The 21,505-nt window shown below is 30.9% G+C and overlaps 2 protein-coding genes across 2 annotated transcripts; both read left to right on the top strand.

Moving 5' to 3' along the window:
* Window positions 1–16,095: 16,095 nt before the first annotated feature.
* BDR25DRAFT_355467 (uncharacterized protein) lies at window positions 16,096–19,570 on the top strand (the record flags this gene model as incomplete). The annotated part of the gene is made up of 23 exons (XM_033695460.1): window positions 16,096–16,250; window positions 16,280–16,423; window positions 16,464–16,715; window positions 16,816–16,861; window positions 16,888–17,000; window positions 17,046–17,117; window positions 17,149–17,436; window positions 17,519–17,558; window positions 17,609–17,645; window positions 17,717–17,787; window positions 17,832–17,899; window positions 17,968–18,003; window positions 18,044–18,100; window positions 18,134–18,205; window positions 18,251–18,291; window positions 18,345–18,460; window positions 18,511–18,521; window positions 18,556–18,828; window positions 18,851–18,907; window positions 18,964–19,174; window positions 19,202–19,232; window positions 19,259–19,377; window positions 19,439–19,570. The coding sequence occupies 23 exons, from the start codon at window positions 16,096–16,098 to the stop codon at window positions 19,568–19,570; spliced, it is 2,442 nt and encodes an 813-aa protein (XP_033547195.1).
* Window positions 19,571–19,592: 22 nt separating this feature from the next.
* Window positions 19,593–21,234, top strand: BDR25DRAFT_355466 (uncharacterized protein; the record flags this gene model as incomplete). Its single annotated transcript, XM_033695459.1, has 9 exons — window positions 19,593–19,631; window positions 19,729–19,872; window positions 19,918–20,034; window positions 20,083–20,118; window positions 20,172–20,268; window positions 20,303–20,468; window positions 20,514–20,598; window positions 20,651–20,900; window positions 20,951–21,234. The coding sequence occupies 9 exons, from the start codon at window positions 19,593–19,595 to the stop codon at window positions 21,232–21,234; spliced, it is 1,218 nt and encodes a 405-aa protein (XP_033547194.1).
* Window positions 21,235–21,505: the final 271 nt, after the last annotated feature.

Here is a 21,505-nt window from a genome sequence, read left to right as displayed (position 1 = left end):
TTAGGATGTTAAACACTTGTTAAAGAGGTGTGTGCGCGCGCTTAACTTTTCTAACTGCCTAATGTGCTTTTATAAGCATCTGCCTGCATGTAGCTTTTATAATCTTTACATAAGCTTAAAAATTCTTTAAAGTAAAGTTTATACTAAAGTTATACATAATGTAGTCTAAAGGTTCTTAATAGGTGTTAATCTAGCATTTGCACAGTGCATTCTAGGTATCTTGTGCAGACATAGATTTTAGGAATGTAGCAGCCTAAAATAATGTGTTTATATTAATAACATGTAAGACATTTCTATTATTAATTTATATAACATTAATAATAACTTTATAGTTAAAGTAAGTGTTATTTTTAATTATAAACTTAAATTTTTATAGGGCCTAGTTATATAATTAGCAGAGGTAGCAGAACTTCTTAATCTCTTCTAGCACTGCAGCATTAATGTTGTAGCTAGCGCTAGTTAGCATCTTCTAGAGTCTCTTTATGCAGGGGTGTCTAAATTAGTAGTAGAGGCAGTAAAGTTTTAATTTAGTAAAGAAAGACATAAATTCTTTTTTACTAATATTAAAAAAAAAGTGTCTTTATTTTTATATAATAAGTATAGTAGTTTTATTTTTACATATAATAACATTTAAAACATTATTAAAGTATACCTTAAGTTAGTTAGCATTTACTAGTAATAGTAGAAATAGTGTTAAAGTCTCTAAAATGTAGTATGTAACTAGACTAATTAAGTTTTAGATTTGTATAGTACTAATTAATCTCTTTAGTGTTTAGCTTTTAAAGCTAATATTTATTTAGCTAGGTGTCTAATTAATTTTTATATGTAGGTTTTTTTATATGTACGCCTTAAGTTAAAACTTACTAACAGTAAAGATCTTTACTGCGCCTATGTTTTATAGTTTACTTTAGTATACTGTATAGTATTAGTTATTAAGAATAAACTGCTTAGCATATTTTTTAAGTTTAATGCTGTAAATGTCCTCTTCTGTTGCACAGTGTAAATAGGTAGTAAAGGTAAAGTAGTTAATAGCTTTTTTAGCATTCTTACTTTTCTATTTTATTTTTTTTATATTATGTAAATTATTTTTTTTTAAGGTAACCTTTAAAGTCTTAGATGTATAAGGTAATAGCTTTATATAATAGGGTTTTATTATAAAAATTTTTATATAAGGCAACATACTAGTTCTTTGCTTATGTATAGTTATTATAAAGGTAGTTTAATAACTAACATTTTTTTTTATAGTAGATAAAGCACTTCTTTATCTGCGTATAGTTGTCTCTAGATTGTAGCCTAAACCTAAATAAAGATCTTTTATGTTGTCTTTTTCTACGCAAAGGGAAGCTTTCTTCTTGTTGTGCAGACTCTTATTATATAGAGTTATATTAGTAGTCTATGTAGTATATATTAGGTAGTTTCTAGAAGTATTAGTTTACCTTTTAGTCTATAGTAACTTAAAGTAATGCCTGTAGGTTACTAAATAAGGCTTTGCATAAGGGCTTAATAGTAAACATAGCATATTCTAGTTCTAGTTGTTCTTAATAGGCTTATATAACAGCAGTGTGTAGTAAAACATCTTTTTAAAATTTTATTTTTAGTGCTTTTTATATAAGTGTAAGCTTGTTAATTATTGTTTTAAAAACTTTATATAAACTTTTATTAAAGTTTTTTTATTAGCATTATGTAAAAGTTATTATTGTCTAGTCTGTCTAGTACTAGCTATAGTTTACATTAGTGTTAAAGTAACTACTTAAGGTGTTATATAAATGCTTCTAGTTATGTCTAGGGCCTATGTTGTGCATATAGTACATATTTGCCTAACCTTTTAAGATATTTAAAAAAATGTCTATGTACTAAGTTTTCTAAATATTTAGCTATTAACATAAATTAATAAAAATTCTTATTTTATTTATAAAGATATTATATAGTTAACTTATGTAGTTATTATTTTTTTTTATGCTTTTTAAAATTATATAATCTTATCTACTAAAAGTTTTTCTTTAGTAGTTTCCCTTTAGAGTAAAAGTTTGTACAGGCTGTAATGTAGTATAGATTATGCAGGTGGTATTAGTAGTGCATACACTACTGCAGGCGGTGGTGTGTACAATTAAGGGTGTGGAGCAGGCGTTAGGTAGGGTGGCATGTATTATTTGTACAGTGATTAGTGTAGTGCTAGCTAAGGTGTAAGAGCAGGTAATACTAGTACATTTAGTGTTAATAGTAGTATTATGTTTAGTCTACTTCTATGCAGAGCCTTATATAGTAATAAGGGTTATGTATAAAGCTTTTTTAGTGTAATTGCTTTTTTTTATGCTATATTATACAGCTTCTAGGCTTAGGTACCTTTAGTGCCTAGCTGTAGTGTAATTTCTTTGTCTTTTAGCACTTATATAAGCTCTCTTTTAAACACATAGCTAAGTGCTAAAAAGTCTTATAGTGTCTATTTTTTAAAATCTTTTATATACACACTTAAAAGAGTAGCGCTTTTTTAAGTTATTATGTGTAAATTAGTAATTATATAACTTATGTATAATTAAGTTTATAAGCTTATTAAAGCCTCTAACATGTTAATCTTATTATTCTAGTACTTTAGGCTAGTTTTGTTTTATAGTGTTGCCTTTAATATCTCTATGTCCTTTATAAGTTATTTATATAATAGGAATTATTTTTTATTCTTTTTATTATTATATAAAGTTATTAGTTGCTAATAAGATTTTATTATAATAGTATAGTTAATTACTTTTTTAGTAGATTGCGCAGGTACTGCTGTTATCTAGCTACTAGGTTGTGCAGCTTTAATAGCTTTAGTGTGCGCCTTACACTATCTCCTTTTTACTTTGTACAGTAGTAAAGCTTGCTGTACAATATAAAGAATTAATGTGCTATTATTTAGCTGCTAGGTTGTGCAGCTTTAGTAGCTTTAGTGTGTGTCTTACACTATCTCCTTTTTACTTTGTACAGTAGCAGAGCTTACTGTACAATGTAAAGGATTAATCTGCTATCCTAAGGGATAGGTAACTAAACAAAGTACTTTATAAAGTGTAAGTGCTTTATTATTACTCTTCCTAAAAAATAAGTAATAAAATAAAGTACCTTATAAAGTATAAGTACTTTATTATTACTTTTACTAATTTATAGTTAATTAAATTAACTACTAATTAGTGTTAAATAGGCTCTAATAGCTAGTTGCTTATAGTATAAGCACTTAAGTAGTAAGAGTAAGAGTAGTGTACAGTGTGCACAGTGTATAAAGTAGGTAAGGTAAGGGCAATATGTTTCTAGTTCTATTGCTCTTGTCTTTTCTCTGTACAAAGGAAAAGGGGGATATCTAGATGTTCGCGCACAGAGGTTCGCGCACGAGCATCATGTGACATAGATACGTGATCCTGCTCGTGCGCGATCGTTCGTATCCAGGCCGCGACGCTGCTGCTGCGTACAGACAATAAGTCTATTTATGTTTATTACTTATATAAATTAATAAGTTAGTTAAGAGGTATTTATAAGTAGTTTAAATTTTATTTAGAAGTAGTATTTATAGTTTGCTAAGAATAAGGATACTTATGTTAATTTAAATATTATGTTATTAGCTTTAAACTATGCTATAGCTAACTATTTTACTTAGTTGTCCTACTAGTAGTTTATGTACGCTTGTAGGACTTATTTTATTACAGCGTTTATGTTTTTAGTCTAGCTGTTAGTCTCTAGGTAAAAAGCTGTAGATAGATAAAAGACAATTTAGAGCTATTTATAGAGTTTGTCCTAGAAGGCTAAGACAAACTACGTACCTCTGTCTAATATAATTGTGTTAGGCAGGCTATAGTAAACCTATACATATTAGTAGAATAACTAGGCTATATTAGGGGCAGTTATAGAGAAACATAGTATTAGGTGTTAATACTTAGTTAAGTAATTAACAACTACTATAATATTTATGTACTTTTTAGATAAAAGTAGGTTTATAATAAAATTAATTAATATATCTTTTTAAGCTTATTTAAAGATTAAGAGTAGTTTAAGCAGGCTATTATACCTTTCTTAAAAGGCTTTTACTTTACAGTAAGTATAGCAACATAATACATATTAGCGTACAGTATAGAACATGCAGGGCTAGTAGTACTCTCTCTGTAGTAGGTTAAGAGTCTTTCCTCTGCCTAGGTGTCCTCTAACAGGTAAGTTATATATAATTTAAAGTAGTTTAATTCTTAGTTTATTAGAATTAAGGATTATAAGTTAGTTATAGTAATATAGCTTACTATTTTAGTTTTTATAGTTAGCTAGTGTTACCTTTTTTAACTAACTAGCGCTGTTTTAAAGCAGGTTTAAGGTTTCTTAGATAAATTTATTATTTAAATACTTATTAGTAATAATCTAATTAATTATTTAATCTGTTTTATTTAGGTTAAGGTCTAAAAATAGCTTAAGTTAAAGCAGAGTTTAGTGTTAAGCCTTTTACACTTCTTTTTAAGCAAGAATGTTTTAGGATTACTTTATAAAAGCATCTAGTTTCCCTTTATTTTAACTAGAATAATAAGTAATCTTAAAATTAAAATAAAATAGGTATTTAAACTAATAGGCTTATTAGTAGCTAAGTTATTTTATAGTTATAAAGTACTGCAAGTTCTTATAGTTAGATAGGACCTGTATTAGATGCGCTGCACCTTCTAGTTTAGGTTGCTATTATTTAAAGCAGTGTACTATAGTAAGTAATTTTTTATTATAGATTTTATAATTGCCTTCTACAGGACTTATTCTTTTTAAAAAGTATGCAATAGGCCTAATAGTCCTGTCTAGCTTAGTCTAGAAAAGAACTCCTGCTACTACATAGTCTAAGGCATTAGCTTTTATAAGTATTAGTAGTTTAAAGTTAAAGTAGTAGAGTATTAAGGCTTTAGTAAAAGCTTTTTTTAGCTAGTTAAAAAACTATTAGTAATTTAAGTTAAAGTTAAATTAAACCTCTTTCTTAGTAAGTGTAATTATAAGGCTTACTAGCTATAAAAAGTTGTTAATAAATTATTAGTAAAAGTTAGTAAATTTTATAAAAGCTTAAACATCTTTTATATTCTTTAGGTATTACTAATCTAGCACAGTCTAAACTTTAATAGGGTCTATTTAAATGCTATCTATAGAGATTATATATTCTAAATATGTAACCTTTAATTAGTAGAACTTACATTTGTCTATATTAAGTTATAGACCTGCTTCTTCTATAGCCTTTAGCACTAAGCGTACATGCTGTTTATGCTCTAAAAGGCTATTACTGTAGATTAGAATATTATTAATATACGTAATATAGAACACGTCTAGGTAGAGTTAGAGCAAGTTGTTTACAAAATGTTAAAAAGTACTAGGCGTGTTAGCTAAGCTAAAAGGCATTACTAAGTACTTAAATAGTCTATATTAGGTCTAAAACATTATTAGCTACTTATTACTCTTTACTATCTTTAGCTTATTAAAGGCAGTAATAATATCTAACTTTATAAAATACTTTACTTTACTTAGTTAGCTTAGGGTTTCTTATAAAAAAGGAATTAAGTATTAGTTTTTAATAGTAATAGTGTTTAGTCCTTAGTAGTTAACATAGAATTAAAGCCTACCTCTAAGTTTCTTTATAAATAGTATAAGTAACACTACTAGTAAGAAGCTAGCTTAAATAAACTTTTTTTTTAAGTTCTTATTAAGGTATTTTTAAAGCACTTTTAATTTATTTAGCAACATCCTATATAGTAGCCTATAACTAGGTTATTTACTAGGCTTAAGAGTTATTTAGTAATTATATAGATGTTATATTAAAAGCTTATTAAACTTGTTTTAAAAAAAGATATGCAATAGGTTATAGTAGTTTTAAGGGACTATTATTTTTAAGTTAGTGTGTTTTTAGAGAGCTAAAGCTTAGTTTATATTAGAAATTATAACTGCGTAGATTTTATAATTTAGTTATTAAGCTAGAGTTATAAATAAGGTAGGTTTTATGTAGCAGATGTCTATCTACTGTTTAAGTCCTAGTTTGTGTTTAAATTAAGTAAGTAAAAGTTTCTTAAAGGCTTTCTTTTCTTTAAGTTTAAGTAGTTATTAAATTATTTTACATAGCCTATTTTACTAAAAGGCCTAGCTTGTTAGCCTTACTTAGGTAGTTTTTCTTTAGGTTATTAAAAAGTAAGTCTAAAAACCTTTTATATTAAGTGCTATTTAAGTATTATTTAGGTGTAAGTGTAAGTATATGTCTTAGCATTAAAAAGAGTTAAAGTTTAGAACTTACTCTTAGTAATTAAAGGCAACTTTGTGCTAATACAGCTATAGTTATCTTAAGATTAGGTTATAACATTCTATGTTTATTACATAGAGTTTAATCTGCTCCTTATAGTGTTAGTAGGTAATTATAATAGTTATTGTATAAAAAATAAAACTTTTTTTAAGTTATTTTCTATTAAATTTAGTTAAGTAAATTATTTAGGTAAGTAGTGTTAATTAAAGATTTAGTTTACACACTAGTTCTTTATTAATGTAACCTATGCTATTTACTCTTAAGTTAATAAAAGCTTATATTAAGGCTAATATAGTTTCTTATTATAAATATATAGAAATATTAACTTAGTACTTTTAGTTATTAGTAGAGGACTTAGCCTATAAGTTAGCAAAGATCTAGTGTTAAATTAGTTCTAAGGGGCAACTTAGCCCTAAGACAAGCCTTTTTGCAGGCTCCTACTACTATAGCTATAGCTACATTAAGAGTAGTAAGGGGGATTAGAGCTTAAATATAAGTTAAAGCCCTTATAAGAATAAGATTAAAATAGTAAGAATCTTTAATAAGTACTAGTAGCGCTACTTGCGCAGACTTAAAAAAAAGGAATAAAGTAGTTTTAAAAAATATAACTATACTTACTACACTTAAAATATTAACTTTTTTTCTTATAATCTTTACACTTTTTAGAACTAACTAGAGCATAATTTAAATTAATTTTTATTATGTTAAGGTTCTTATTTGCAACTGCGCTAGTTTAGGGGCGTATTAGAGCTTGTACAGGGAGGAACCTTATGTTATTATTATAGGTAGCAATTAGGTTTACATACACATTAAAGTTGTTTAGAAGGGGTTCTCCTACTATAGCGCGTTACAGTTTAGTTAAAAGGGAGTTATATAAAGCTGTAATTAGACCTATCTTATTTAGGCCTGTATTAGATGCAAGTTAGTAGAACTTAGCAAAGTGTAAAGTAAAGCTTTTTTTTTTATTATAAAGTGTTTAGGTAACTTAGGGCTATTAACTTTTTATTTAAGTCTTTATAAGTTGCTTATAAAAACACTATAAATTAATCTAAGTTAATAATATCTTTATTTATTAGTAAGTTAATTAAGGCTGCTATGTTATAGTTAAGTTAAAAGTAGGTATATAGTAACTAAAAGTGTTTAGAGAGAAATTAGTCTATGTTTCCTTTAAGTTTATATTAAAGCTTATGTAAAAAAAAAAAGTAGGTTTTTTTATTTTCTATTAAATAGTAGGGGATTAGAGAGTTAGTTAGATTTTATTACTAAGTTAGAAAAGTTATAGGTTGTAGGCAGTGTTAGGTAAAAAAGAGTTAAGCTATCTCTAGACTTTTAGGTAAGCTTTAAGGCTAGTAAGTTCTTAGTTCTTACTACTATAATAAAAGTTAAAGCAGAAATAGACTGCTTAATAACATAAAGCTGTTCTTTAAAGTCTTTTTAAAAAGCTTTAAAGCTTATAATATAGCAGCTTTTTTATAGAGTAAGCGCTTTTTAAAAGGCTTCTTAGCTTACTTTAATAGCTTAAAGTTATATAAGTACTAAGCTTATTAAATTAGATTTAGAGGCTATTCTTAGCTAAAGTTTTAATATAACATAATGTTATAATTATGCATAAGTAAGGTTATAGAGCTTTACAGAGGTCTAGTTTAATTACTACGTAAGGTATTATAGTAGGTACAAGACGTTATGTAAGGAATAGGAAAGTTTAGAAGGAAATTAGTAATTAAATACTTAGCTTAGAAGTCTAAGCGCTTTAGGTATAAATTAAGCCTGTTCTAGGTTTAGTTAGTGTTAAGGCAGTTTATGCTTAAGTTTATGTCTATGTTGTGTTGTGTTTATGTCAGACGTGCACTAATAATACTCTAGTACGCGTCTAATACAGTTATGTCTAGGATCTAGAGAGGATACTGTGACACTTATTATGCCTTTTAATTATAGTTTATTATTCTAGCAATTTATTATTAACTACTAGGCTTAGTGTAAACAAAGAAAGTTATAGTAGATTATAGTAAATTAAAGACAGTTACATGCTAATTTATATTAAGAAGTGTGTAATGCATTAGATTAGAATAACTTTTAGGCTAATTTAGTTAAGATTTAGACTGTTCTTTCTTTAAGTTACATTAGTAGTAGTTGCTTTATTACATAGTGTTATTAGAACTTTATAGCTATTATTTAAAAGCTTAGTTAACCTGCTTTATTTATTACTTTTACTACTAATTTTAAATAGCTAGAGTTAGAGCAGGAGATTAGTACATCCTTTTAGCTATTAGATTAGCTAGATCTAGTTGCGCGCGTTTTTAAGCTGTGTCTTAACTCCCTCCTTGCAGACCTCTAGACTAACTATGTATTTAGCTAGTATACTAGTATTATGTATACTATTAAGTACTAGAAGTAGGGTTTACTTTATGCTTATATTTTACTTTTTTTATGTTATAATTACTGTAATTAGTTCTTTAATCTAAACTTTATTAATTAAGTTATATAGGCTAAGCTTTTTATAGAAGCTTAAAATTTAAATAAAGTCTTAAGTAATATTATTAAAACTACTATAGTTTATAGGCTATATAGAACCTTAAATCCTAGCATGCCCTATATGCAGACTACAGAGCGTTCTCTTTAAGCAACCTGTTAGAAGTAATTTCTAAAGAAATACGCTAATAAGACTTTAGTTAGTAAAGACAGTTATTTTATATATTAGTGTTAACCTAGTTTAACTTAGGTTGTAAAGTGTTATAGTTAAAACATTATAGTTAATAATTACTAGGTAGTGCCTTATAGTCTATACCTTTTATATAAGTATAACACACATGTTAACATAGAAGTCTGTGCCTCTGTAAAGTTAGTTAAATATATATATAAGTATATTTATAAAGGCACTAATTAGGTTGTTATCTGTATCTAGTAAAAAAATAAAGTTGCCTAGTATCTAAACATGCGCTATATTAGACTAACTAAGGCTGTTTAGTAATTAATAAAGTTTAAAGTTTATAAAAAAAAGCCTTTTATTATTTAATTAGTAGTGCATTTACTAGGATAGTATATAGTCACTTTTTATAATAAAAACAGTGCTAAATAGGTAGAGATTATAGTTAAACAGAAAAAATTATTATTAATAGAATAGTTAAAGTATAATGCTTTTTATATAAATAAGTGTAATTTTCTTTACTAAGACTTTCTAACCTAGTATTATTAGAATTTAGGGAAAGATAGTAGTAAATAGACTTAGTTTTAACATAATTAGTACTTTATTAGTTATGTCTACTTTTACAGTCCTTTCTTTAAAGAGTGTTTTTATTTTAAGATGCTTTTTATATAAATCTTAGGTGTAATTAGTTTTAAACATTTTTGCATAGTTAATAGTTAGATCTAACCTACTTTTAAGGACACTTATTTAGCTCTTAATTTCTTAGTTAAGAATAAATTATAGTAGTATATATTTCTTAAGCTTTAGCATTTAGTATTTACTTTTAAGTTATGTTATGTCTTCTTCTAGGCCTTAGTCTTTAGAAATGTAGGTAATTTTATAGTGTTATAGAACAAGTTTTTTTAACATTTATTTAATAACCTGCCCCTCTGCTTAAAATAAATAGTGTTACTCTTTAGCATTACTAATCTTATAAAGGATTTATACTTATAGCTAATTAACTAAGCTATGCTTAAGTTATTTAGAAAAAACCTTTCTAATTTTAACATGCCTATGCTATAAAGATATTAGGTGTAAGAGGCTATTAATCTATTAGTTACTAAGCAGCTTAATTATAATGCTATAAAGTAAAATCTTAATTATACTAATGTGTATAATAAGCTAAATAAGGCCTAACTAGAAGTTTTTTATGCTATTACTTAGTCTATTTTTGCTATGCTATAATTTAGTTGCTACTTTATTTAGAGCCTTAGTAAAACTAGAAAGACCTTTTTATATAAGACTATTTGCACTTATCTTTAGACCTAACACAAGATTATTTTATGTGTAGCATTATTTAGCATTACTGCGCTTCTTCTTCTTAGCAGCTGCACTGCTTATTATTAGTTTAAAATACTTATTAATATTAAAAACAGATCTACCTGCTTTATGCGTGTAAACTCTCCTACTATAGACCTTATTTATTAGATAGATTTAATTATATAGAATAAAGTCTTAATATAGCACTAGTACTACTTTAAAGCAGTTAACTATACACTGTAGAATATTATAAAAAATAACTCTTTATTTAGAGGTATTCTAGTGCTATTAGAAGAGGACTTTGCCTAGATCCTTCCTGTTATTTTGCGCAGTAAGAGGTTACAGACTATATAAGCCTGCCTTTAGAACTTCTATTTATAGCTATACTTTACTATTCTATAGCTAACAGAGAATATAAAGATAAAGTAAAGACCTACTAACTAAGAATATACTTAGTAGATATTAGACTTAGCTAGGTGTAATAAAAAGTCTATTACACTTCTTTCTAAAATCTAGCAGTTTTAGTCTATATCTATATTTTATTTTTATATTTATTTACTTAATCTACTTTAGAAACTTACTAACCTAGAAGTCTATGCTTTTTTATTAAAGTAAAAGTGTATATTAGTAGTTTAAAATAACATTATTAATTTTTTAAATAACTTTTTATTTAAGCGCTTTAAAAGTGTTATAATAGAGTTTTACTTTACTAATAAAGTTTACTAATCTTTTTTAAATAGAATTAATTAACTACTAAAGGACCTACTTTAGAGCTTTAATTTACCTAGCCTCTCTTTATCTACTTTATAACTAAAAGTTAGTGTTTCTGTTATGCTCTTGTATAATTTAGATCTAGAGTAAGGATTGTGTAATAGTATACATTTTATAGTTACTGCTGTTAGCTAGACAGCGCCTTTCTTTATTAGTAAAATACTTAGTAGTAAGTTTAATAGTTAGATCTAAATAATTATACATGTAAAGTTAGTGTTTAAAAATAATAATACCTTACTTTTTTTAATTATTTAGTATTAGATTTTAGTTTAACTCTGTTTTACTATATCTATTAATAAGTTGTAAGGTTAGTTGCTTAAGATTATTAGTGTTAACCTATAATATTCTATCTTTACTTATAGCTAGTTATATGTAGCCCTTTTATGTATTACTACTGTATCTAGCATCTCTATTCTAATTCTGCCTAGTTTAATAGGCAAGGTAGTTAATATTATATATTTTAAGGTTATTTTATAGACTGCTTTATATAGTGCATGTACATTTCTGCCCTACTACTATATTTGCCTTATTAGTAACGTCTGCTTTTATTATAATTATATTAGTCCTGCGCTATTTTATTTTAGGCAGTGCCCCTAAAAATCTAGTTTTAGCTTTATGTAATAATAGATCTAGCCTTAGCTTTTTTAAATTAGGTTTAATTTTTTTTAATTTACTATAATACTTTTTTCTTACTTCTTACCTACTATATTATACTTTTTATTATTTTGCCTTTTATCTACTTGCTATGTTACTTTTTATGTACACATCTGCTAGGGCTATTTTGCCTTTTAACTTTTTTGTACATAAAAAGCTTATTAGGCCTATAGCTGTTATGCTAAGTATTAAGTAGTAAATGTTTATTTAAAAGATGCTTAATTAGCATTACATTATAACTACTTACTTTGCCTGTATTAATTATAGTCTAACTAGATAAAAGAAGAGAAGTATTAGCTACACCTACCTTAACATAAGCTACTTTTATGCTACTTTATTATATAAGCTAATTTTTTTATAAGACTAAAACTTTTATTATTTTTTTACTATTTTACTTAAGTATAATATTTTTTTTTAACTTTAACTATAACCTAGACTAGCCTTTTATTAATAATAAGAGTGTAATAAATTAGTGTTAGTAAAGCTGTTACTGCAGCCTCTACCTACCCTATCTAGAGCAGCTTTAGTCCTAGATGTAGTTCCCCTCTACTGTTGTCTAGGAGTGGCTGCTCTAGGATAAACTAGTTTATAGTTAGGTAGTAGGTAATCTACTAAATGCTACCTAATTTTATCTACTTTATATATAAAACTATAACATAAAGCTTCTAAAGCTTATGTTTTATAATACTAAGGTAGTTAAATTAAAAGACTTATATTTTAAGCCTAACTTTTATTTCTAGCATACTCTTTAGCTAAGGCATAGGCATGTAAGGTTAGAAGAATAGTATATATTAAAAAACTTTCTTTATTAAGTTTAGCTTAATGCTTATTAGGTATGTTATTTTAACTAGTTTTTAATTTTTTTTAATTATACTTTAAATTTATTATAATCTTAAATGCTTTATATATTATTTATTAGCATAATATTTTTAGTTATTACTAAAAGATTATAAGCTAAAGTATAAAAATACTTTTTTACTTTTAATAAAGTTAATATCTAGTTCTGCTCCTCTTTCTTCTACAAGCTACTATAATAGTAGCATGTTATAAGATCTCTAATTAGTGTAGATCTGTTATTAGGTAATTAGGCGCATAGATTAGGCTTATTAGCACTAGTCTAGTTAGAAAAGGAAAGTAGATAATTAATATTAAAAGTAAAAAAAACATTTTACTAATTAGATTAATAAAAATACTACTTACTTTAAAAAGTTAAAAAAGTTTATAAGTATTTAAAGTTTTAAGCTTTAGCATTATTTTTTTAAAAGTTTTAATAATATATAGCTACTAATTTACTTTATATCTATTATAGGAATAGTTATGTGTAGCCTATAATCTAATTATATTAGCTACCTATTGTAAGATTATAAACGCTGTTCTTTATATAGTAAGTATATTATTATAAGGTTAATCTGTTAACTTTAGTAGAGAAAGTGTTAGTAGGTGTAGTGCTAGAGTAAACTGCTACTACACTAACTTACATTTATCTAGAAAATAAACTAACTATCTAAACTTAGTAAACTAAAAGTAACTCTACTAACTTTACCTAATGCTTTTAAAGTCTACTTTAATTAGTCTAAAAAAGATACTAATAATTATTAAGCTTATGCTTACACTTTTTAAAGAATTCTCTTTTCTTTAGTGTGCCTTTTATAGAGATAGTTATATTAGTGTAGCCTAGATTATTTACTATAGTTTTAACTTTTTTTTTTTTAATATTACTTAACTCTAACTAGATTAAATGTTTATTATAAGATTATTTTATAGCTAATTAAGTCTTAACTTTTTTAATAAATAAAAAGTTAAAACTTAAAAAAGTGTTAGTAAAAACTTTTATATTATTAGTAGCTATAAACTTTTTATTATTAGTATCTTTTAAGTTCTTATCTTTTTTAAATTAACTTTTAGCTATGTTAGTGTTATTTTAGGCTCTTTTACTTTTTTTTTATTACTATTAGCTAGGCCTTCTTTAGCATTAAAAGCTATGCTAATGTTTACTACTATGTTAAACTAGGATAATAAGGACTACATTACTTTACTAAGTTTTATGCACTTATTTATTATAAGTTTTATTATATTTTTAATTTAGTTCTAGACTTAACTAAACTAAAACTATAGTAATTTATTATTTATAAAGATTACTTCTTAGAATAACTTAATTATAATTAGTAAAGCTATGTACATATATTACTATATAGGCTAGGCCCTAGTTCTTAAAACTTAGTAACTAAATAAGTTAATTATAGAGGCTATAACTAGATTATAAGGAATAGTAGGTTTATTATAGATTAGAACTAAAGTAGCTTTTTAAAGGCTTAGATCTGCCTTAGTTAAAGCTAATTTAGGCCCTTTTAGTGTTAGAGTAGATGTTAGCATAGCTAAACTCTTCTACAGAGTAAGGATGCTTTTTAAAGAGGTAGTAATATTTTTAAGCATTACTTTTTTCTTCTTTAGCTAATAAACTTTATTTTATTTAATAAATTTAGTTTAATTTACTAATATATATTAGTATCTAAGTATATTTTATTTAGAAAGAGAATAACTTACTTTAAAAATTATAACTTTTACTTTTTACACTATAGTAATAATTTACATAACTATAGCTAAAATAGTTAGAGATATATATATAGTAGATAAACTTACTGTTTTTTTTAAGCATTTTTAGTAAAGATTCTATAAAATCTAACTTACTATAAAGGCTACTAGTGCTTTAGCTACTTTAGAGTGTGTAACTTTAATTAAAACTAGGTTAAAGCTATTTTAAAAAGGATTAACTTATATACACACTATAATAATTTAATTTATTTGCATTTTAACTAACTTTAAATAGGCTATTATTACTTTTATGTTTAAATTTTTTATAAACTTAGGGTTTATTAAGCGCCTAGAGAGTCCTATTATCTTTATAGTAGTCTAGACCTCTTTATATAGTAGCTTTAGATTAATAATTTTATATAAATTAGTGTTTTTTATAAAAAAGTTAAACTACTTAAATTTACTACTTAAAAGTTTAAGCTAAAGTATAATTTTTTTTTTTTTTTTACTTTTAGTTAGCTTTAACTTAGCTTTAGCTAGATTTATTTAATAAAGCAAAATAATTAAAGTTAGAGTAGGTAAAGCCTAACCTATGCTATATCTATAATGTCTATACTAGGAATATAGTGGCATAAACTGCTGCTAGAAAAGGTACAGTCTGCCTAAAGTAAACAAAAGTGCTTTATGTTAAGGCTACTAGGTGTTCTAGTACAGACCCTAAGCCTGCAGATATTAACCCTAGGCCTGTAGATATAGACCTTATAGTAGTAGATATAGTCTGCAACTTAGCTAATAAGCAAATTACTACTAATATTCTCTATAGCTAGATATAAGTTAGATATAAGTAAAAGTAGGCTATAAAAAAATATTATTAGTTTAATTTTTTTTTAAGTTATATTAATTTAGATTAATTTAAATTTACTTATACTTTTACTATACTATTACTAGCTTTAATTTTAGCTGCTTTATAAGCTATATAGTCTAGTCTAGCTAAAGGCGTAGGCAGGCACTGTCTAGTTTAGTCCTACCTGTAATGCTATTAGACTTAGGTAAGACTGTGTGTCTTCTAGTTAAAATGTATTAAGCATAAAAAGTAAAAAAGTAGGTTCTAATAATATATTATTTAATAAAGTAAGTTTATTATTCTTTAGCGCCTTTATTTTTTTTAATTAGCTCTAGATTATAATATGTGTAAAGTAAAACTTACTATTACTATTAGCACTAGCTTTTTTAGCTAAGAGGTCTTAGCTTCTAGTTAGGCTTTTACTTTAAAAATTAATAATAACTTTAGTATTAATTTTTAGTAATAAAGGCTTATTATTAAGTTATAACTAGTTATTATTTAGTGTTGTTATAGCATTATTAGACATAATTTACTATGTTAGAAGTAAGTAAAGAGTGTTAGAAGCTGTTTTAATTAGATTTTAACTTAAAATGTGTAGATAAAGTAAGATGTGTACCTATAGCGTCCTTAGTAGTTTAGGATTAGCTAGTAAGGTTGCACTGCCCTAGTTAGGTGGGTTAGTGGGCGTGGCAGGAGGAGATGTGAAGCTGGGTTAGTTAGATTGTTTATTGTGGCGGCTGTGCGCGTAAGCGAGCTGTTACGTAATCATTCCTAATTAGGACTAGCCCCCTTCTTCCTGGAAAGGAAGGCTAATCTGCTTGTTGAACTCAACACTGAGCAACACTGAGTCCGCTACGTCTTCGTTGCATAGGGAGGGTCTATGATATGAACTATATATCAGTTTATCTATGCCTTGAGAGAGTCTTTTGACCAAGCACGTTACATGTTGCAGTAGCAATGACATGCAGTAGCAATGACATGCCGATACTGAGGTCCAAAATGCACATTGAACAGATGCGCAGCTAACAGAACAGTCATCTATCTCTGGCTAGGTAAAGTATAGATTCAAAACCATTATAACTTTACACGATGTCTTTTACTCTGTCTTGTCCCCTCTCCTTCGAACTTGTTTTCACACGCACTTACAACAGGACAATGGAGAGTCTGGATCAAGACAGGAATCCACATCATCGATGCTCCCTACTACCTAAAGCAGAGTCCACAAATTATGCCCTCCCGCCAATGTACCTCAGAACTTGCCAAATATTCTAAGAGGTACTACGAAGCTTTTCGCTTTACAGCTCTTCGATTTAGGATTCTCAAGATTTCACTGCAATAACAGGATGATTCGCTTCACTGCCTGGTGGATGATGAATTTGGAACTACGAGACAATATTTGCCCTTACTCGCGTAAAATGTTCGCATTTCGTTTGCCTGCAAGTTGAACAAGAATCAAGCCACATCCCATTATATTTACCATATACAGAGCAATACCAAAAGTACTCCTCCAGTGCATCCCCTTATCACCCCGCAAAGCCGACAATAATCAAGCTACCCCTCGCTATCCCTGCCCCATCCACGGCAACACTGATCGCACTAATCCTTTGTATAATGACTCCATCAAGCTGTACAGACGCTTTGCCACATCGCGATGGGGTCGTCATCGCATTCGGAGCAATACCAACAGCCTTTCCTTTCCATCATCGCCAGTCGCTAAGAAATTTAAATCTCGAATAATTGAATCTTCTATGCTATTTAGTGCGTATCTAGTGTCTGGTGTGTTCCTATGATGGGGAATGGGGGGTTGAGGGTGCGGATCTTCTGTCTCGATGCTCCCATATCTGGCGCATCTTTGGTCATTAGGGTCCGGTGGTGCGCTAGATACTCTGCCGTGTAAATATACTTGCCGCTCAGAATCAGCGGCTTGAATTGTGGACAAGAACACCAAACTTGACTTGCCGAAAGACATCGAACTTGACGCTTGCTGATTGCTTGTACTTAGCGAGTTAACATCTTGCCTGCTACGCTCACCAGCCCAGCTTGTATGGAGTTCGCGAGCTGTTTCCCTCGCTGTATTTGTGGGCAATTTTTGAGCATCCTTTGGATGTGAGGTCATAAGAGGGACTTCCTAACTGCCATCAGTCAAGAGTACAGATTAGGAAGTGCACCTGTTACTATCGAATCCTCCAGGCTGTGCTTCAGTAAAGTCCCCGAACATGAATGTCAACACATTACCGAAAGAAAAGCGAGGACTCTGCTTTCCCTTAAGCTGAATCTCGAGGCCACATATCTGCTATTCAAAAGCGCTTTCAAATTTCTCTATAACTTTTCTCTGTTCAAGGGGTATTGCTCTTGTCTCTTCATGAGCATTCGTAAGTATCAGTTGTTGATAAGAAGCAGTGAATACCTAGAGCTCGTTTTACAACGACTGTAAAACCAGCGTTTGCTTTCTACTTTCCGGCCGGTCCAAGCGTCTCTTCAATTTTGCATAGTGATTGTTACTACCTTTTAGGGTAATCGAGTTGCACCTCATTCACGCTATTGTGCTCCTGGTTCTGGTCTTAAAGGCTAAGAAATTTATCTCCCAACGCTTCCGGGATAGTTACCGGATGAATTACGTCGACGAGTTTCTTGCATTTGTCGGGCTAAGGGATATCTGGCTGCTTGCTTATTAACTCACATATGGCATATGGGTAAAGGAACAGAGGAGCAGTATTTGATGCATTTACTTATGGTACCTCTGGAGAAAGACTGACCTTGATATCCTACTTGGGCCATATTGTCTCCTCTTTTAAATTTTGGACGGCTGTATTAACCCTTTTAAGAGCCTAATGGATCTTCCGCGGAGCCTACCTTGCTTTGACCGTGATGAATCCTCCACGACGCTAGCCTCGTATTTTTAGAGCTTCATTTAGAACTCCCTCTAGGGCTAGCTTATTCTAACCATTTACTTTTCGATAGCATCTTTATATGTCTCGTTCAGATTGCTCTGGATATGTATGTCTAAGGAATTGATGGTGTTCTGGGGGGAATCAAGAAACCCGACCCCATCCTGGTTCTGCGAACTTATACCTCTAGTATCTTTCGGATCTTTGTGAGTCTTGTTAGTGACATTGATAGCTTCGAGGATGCAGCTAATGGGCTATCTGAAATTGGGCATTACTTCGACTGAAGACGGCAATTTGATGGTAGTGAATTGGTGAAGAGATCAGAGGAGAGAAGAATTGTTGAGAAGTCCACCCAGCCACTTTCTTACACTTGACAACATGCCAAGTCTTGTTCAAGGTTGAATTTCTGAAGTGAGCCCTCAAAAAACTCCAGCTTCACTTCTATCTGAGCATCTCTCGCTAGATTTCTACTTGAGCGACTACGAGCGCTAACATTGTTTGGCAGCCGAATACCGGCATTCAGTTGGCTGAAGTCGGTGACAGCTTTGGAAAGGCTCGATTATATCGTCCACATATTGCTACCAGGCAGCAGCGAACGTCTCTTCCTTAACACCAGCTAGTCGGAGAGTGGGGATAATTTCCCCAATGGCCCGCGAATCAGGTTACGGATATTATGGCTGTTACTTTCTAACCACTACTTCACTATTCTATCGTTAGACTCACCACTTACTCTAGTATTTGTTTCATCATTTGATATAACCCTTGCACAGTTTCCAGTATGTCAGTCTTCATCAATACCTGCACCTGCAGCACCTCTGCAAATCCTCCTCGTCCATTTACCAGACCAACGCTCCATTTTGTTTCCTACACTCCGCTTCACCCTGGCTTCTACTCCATCATTTTCAATCTCAACCCGATTAAGCCCTGATGCGAGGTTTAAAACCTGCAATGCGAAGTTTCTTCCAGAAGGACATCCTTGCCGACCCGATCACTACACCTAAGCTCGCAATCACGTAAATGAAGCCCAAACCCAAATTGACTGGAAGGCAACAATAAAATTCTACCAAAGAGGGGGGGAAAAAAACCAGAAGATACTGAGTGTTTGCTTTACGGCGTCTTCGTCCCACTCTCAACTTCACAGCTGTGCGTCTGATCCTCGCACAGAATTCAAGTTAAATATTGCAACAATCAAGCCTGAAAATCAATCACAGATCAACTGCCAGGCGCCTTACTTTTGGCCATCAAAAACCTGGCGACTGGAGATGATGTGGAGCCCGCCTGTATCAAGGAGGTCTTACTAGGCTTAGTGGAGTATCCCAGATGAGCGAGGTGTTAAGGGTAACGCTTTGCTAGACATCCCTTAGCTGTTGCAATATACGCCAACCTCGAGTTTAGTCTTACAGAAAGAACTAGGTTCATCTTCGTCGAAAACTCTAGTAACGGCGTCTGGACTATCACAGAAAGAGTAAACTCCAACCTGATGGTAAGGAGAATCCATATTTCTTGAAGGCCAGTAAAGTTAAATGCAAACGAAGGACAACCAGGTTAATGTTGTCACCTATGGCGATGGAATCATTCTCAATGGCTGGTGGTTGGAGTCATCAAAGGAAATTTACAGACTCAAGCCGGGCTTCGGAAAGTATAAAGTGAAGAATTCTCATATTTTCGCTTTCTAAGATCGTGAGCATAGATGACACAATGACGCCAGGCCCCGCCGAATTTATTGTAAAACTAGCAGTGACGCATCGATACAGCTAGTCCCTGCCGGCAAATTTATTTTCTATATTACTACTTGAAATGATAAGACAGCCTACACCGTGGGTTGGCAAGGTAGTTGGGGAGAGTTCTATGGAAGCTGTTCCTCGGCGTACGCGAGTTGGACCTTGAGATAAATTGGCAAGGGCCTGAGCTGGAGCGGGCTATTGAGCAGGTAGCCACAAAAGTAGTTCCTCATCTCTTGGGAGTTCTTCAGGAAGGGGTGCTGTAGATAAAGCCTTGTATTACCGATGGAAATCTCTGGGAGGGAACTCGTCCTAGCGATACTAACAACTCACCAAAGAGATACAGCATGTGCTGTGTCTGTGAGAGGTATGCGCTCATCGACAGGATTGAAAAATTCGGACCGCACATCAGCTCTTTGGTAACTGGTGTTGACCTTGCACTCCATCTGGCTGGAAGCCTCATTTAGTCCAGAGAGGTCGTAGCTGGTGAAGAGGTCATTCTTGTGGAGAGAGTGGGATGACTCCTGGATACGATAGGTTATCAGATACTATGTAGTATAAGGGCGGTGCTAAACTTCTTGCTGAGATTAGGTGGTTTGCCAATGCAACACATATCTCTATCCTGAATTACTCCGTGTTCTCCGTTATGGAAGGTATGCTCATTACATGATAATTAGGAATTCCAAGCCAATCCTCACCATAGAAAGGCTGCCAGAGCACCATATAACATTACAACCCCCACACTTCGTCAGAGATGTTGTCCATCTATTCCCTTTCTTGCACTTGCAACACACTCGATCCTCTTTCAATTAATCTTGAGCTACTGCTTCATCGGAGCTCACTGGCTTCTCTCGTAACATAGAGGTTGCTGTGGCTTTAGCTGTGGTCGGGCTATGAGGGCCTCGGTGATTGAGGTTCTCGGGATGGTTGTTTTAGTTCTAGTGGTACGTCTGTGGCTCTTCTTTAGTGTTGCGTCCCAGGGTGTGATCTTCCTAAATGCATCTTTAACTGGAAAACTACCATTCCTGCCGATAGCTTTACAGCAAACCTAATCAATTATTACCGGGCAGTACCTACCAAGGACGCATGTCCTTTGTCATACTCTTAAGGATTTTCAAAGTTGCCATTATCTTCTATCCAAGCATCCTAACCCGAATGAGCACCTCAGTTTCAATAAATGTAGCTAGCATCCTCTTTCTACGAAAGATTTCGACTACACATAAGCTACGTATTCGTTTTACTTACACAACCAGCCTTCAATTCATCAAAGTGTCCGTCCGCTATTGTTGACACCTGCCGCGCCATGTCGTCTTGCTGCAAATGCTCACTGTCGAGACGATCGCTTAACTCATAAACCACGAAGGGGGGATACCTTGTCTAGCGGCGCCTCCTCGGGGATCTTTTCGATATCCCTTATATACTTTAGGGTTGTGCTAGCGGCTAGAGAGTGCCATAGGGAAATTCTGTGGGTTCATCGTACCTTCAACATCGTTAATGGTTTCGTGTACATCCGTAGAACAAGGCATATGGATATGAACAGATATGAACGTATTGTGTCCAACCCCCTCGGAAAGTTGTGCGGTTACATTGCAAAGATTACGAGGACGATGCGAGCGTAATCTCATCTCCGAGCGCCACAAAGCTTAGGCATCGCAAAAGGAAACTGTATGCCCAAAGGCTTCATGGTGGGTTGTCCAATCAACTCATGGCTTGGCGTCTAAAAATACTCTTTCTATGATATAGCACCTCAGACCCTTAGTCCACAGCTGAGAAGAGTCAATACGAGCAGTTAGGTGAAAGCTTGAAGCCCAGTATAACATAGCTTCATAGCTTCTATGAACTCGTAACCTGGCCCGGTCTATTCACTGAATCTACAAATAGAAGATTACA

The sequence above is a fragment of the Lindgomyces ingoldianus genome (genome assembly GCF_010093535.1).
Source record: "Lindgomyces ingoldianus strain ATCC 200398 unplaced genomic scaffold BDR25scaffold_17, whole genome shotgun sequence".
In the NCBI taxonomy this organism is placed as follows: domain Eukaryota; kingdom Fungi; phylum Ascomycota; class Dothideomycetes; order Pleosporales; family Lindgomycetaceae; genus Lindgomyces; species Lindgomyces ingoldianus.
The sequence above is the reverse complement of the archived record's forward strand: the minus strand, read 5'-3'. Positions and strand labels throughout refer to the sequence as shown.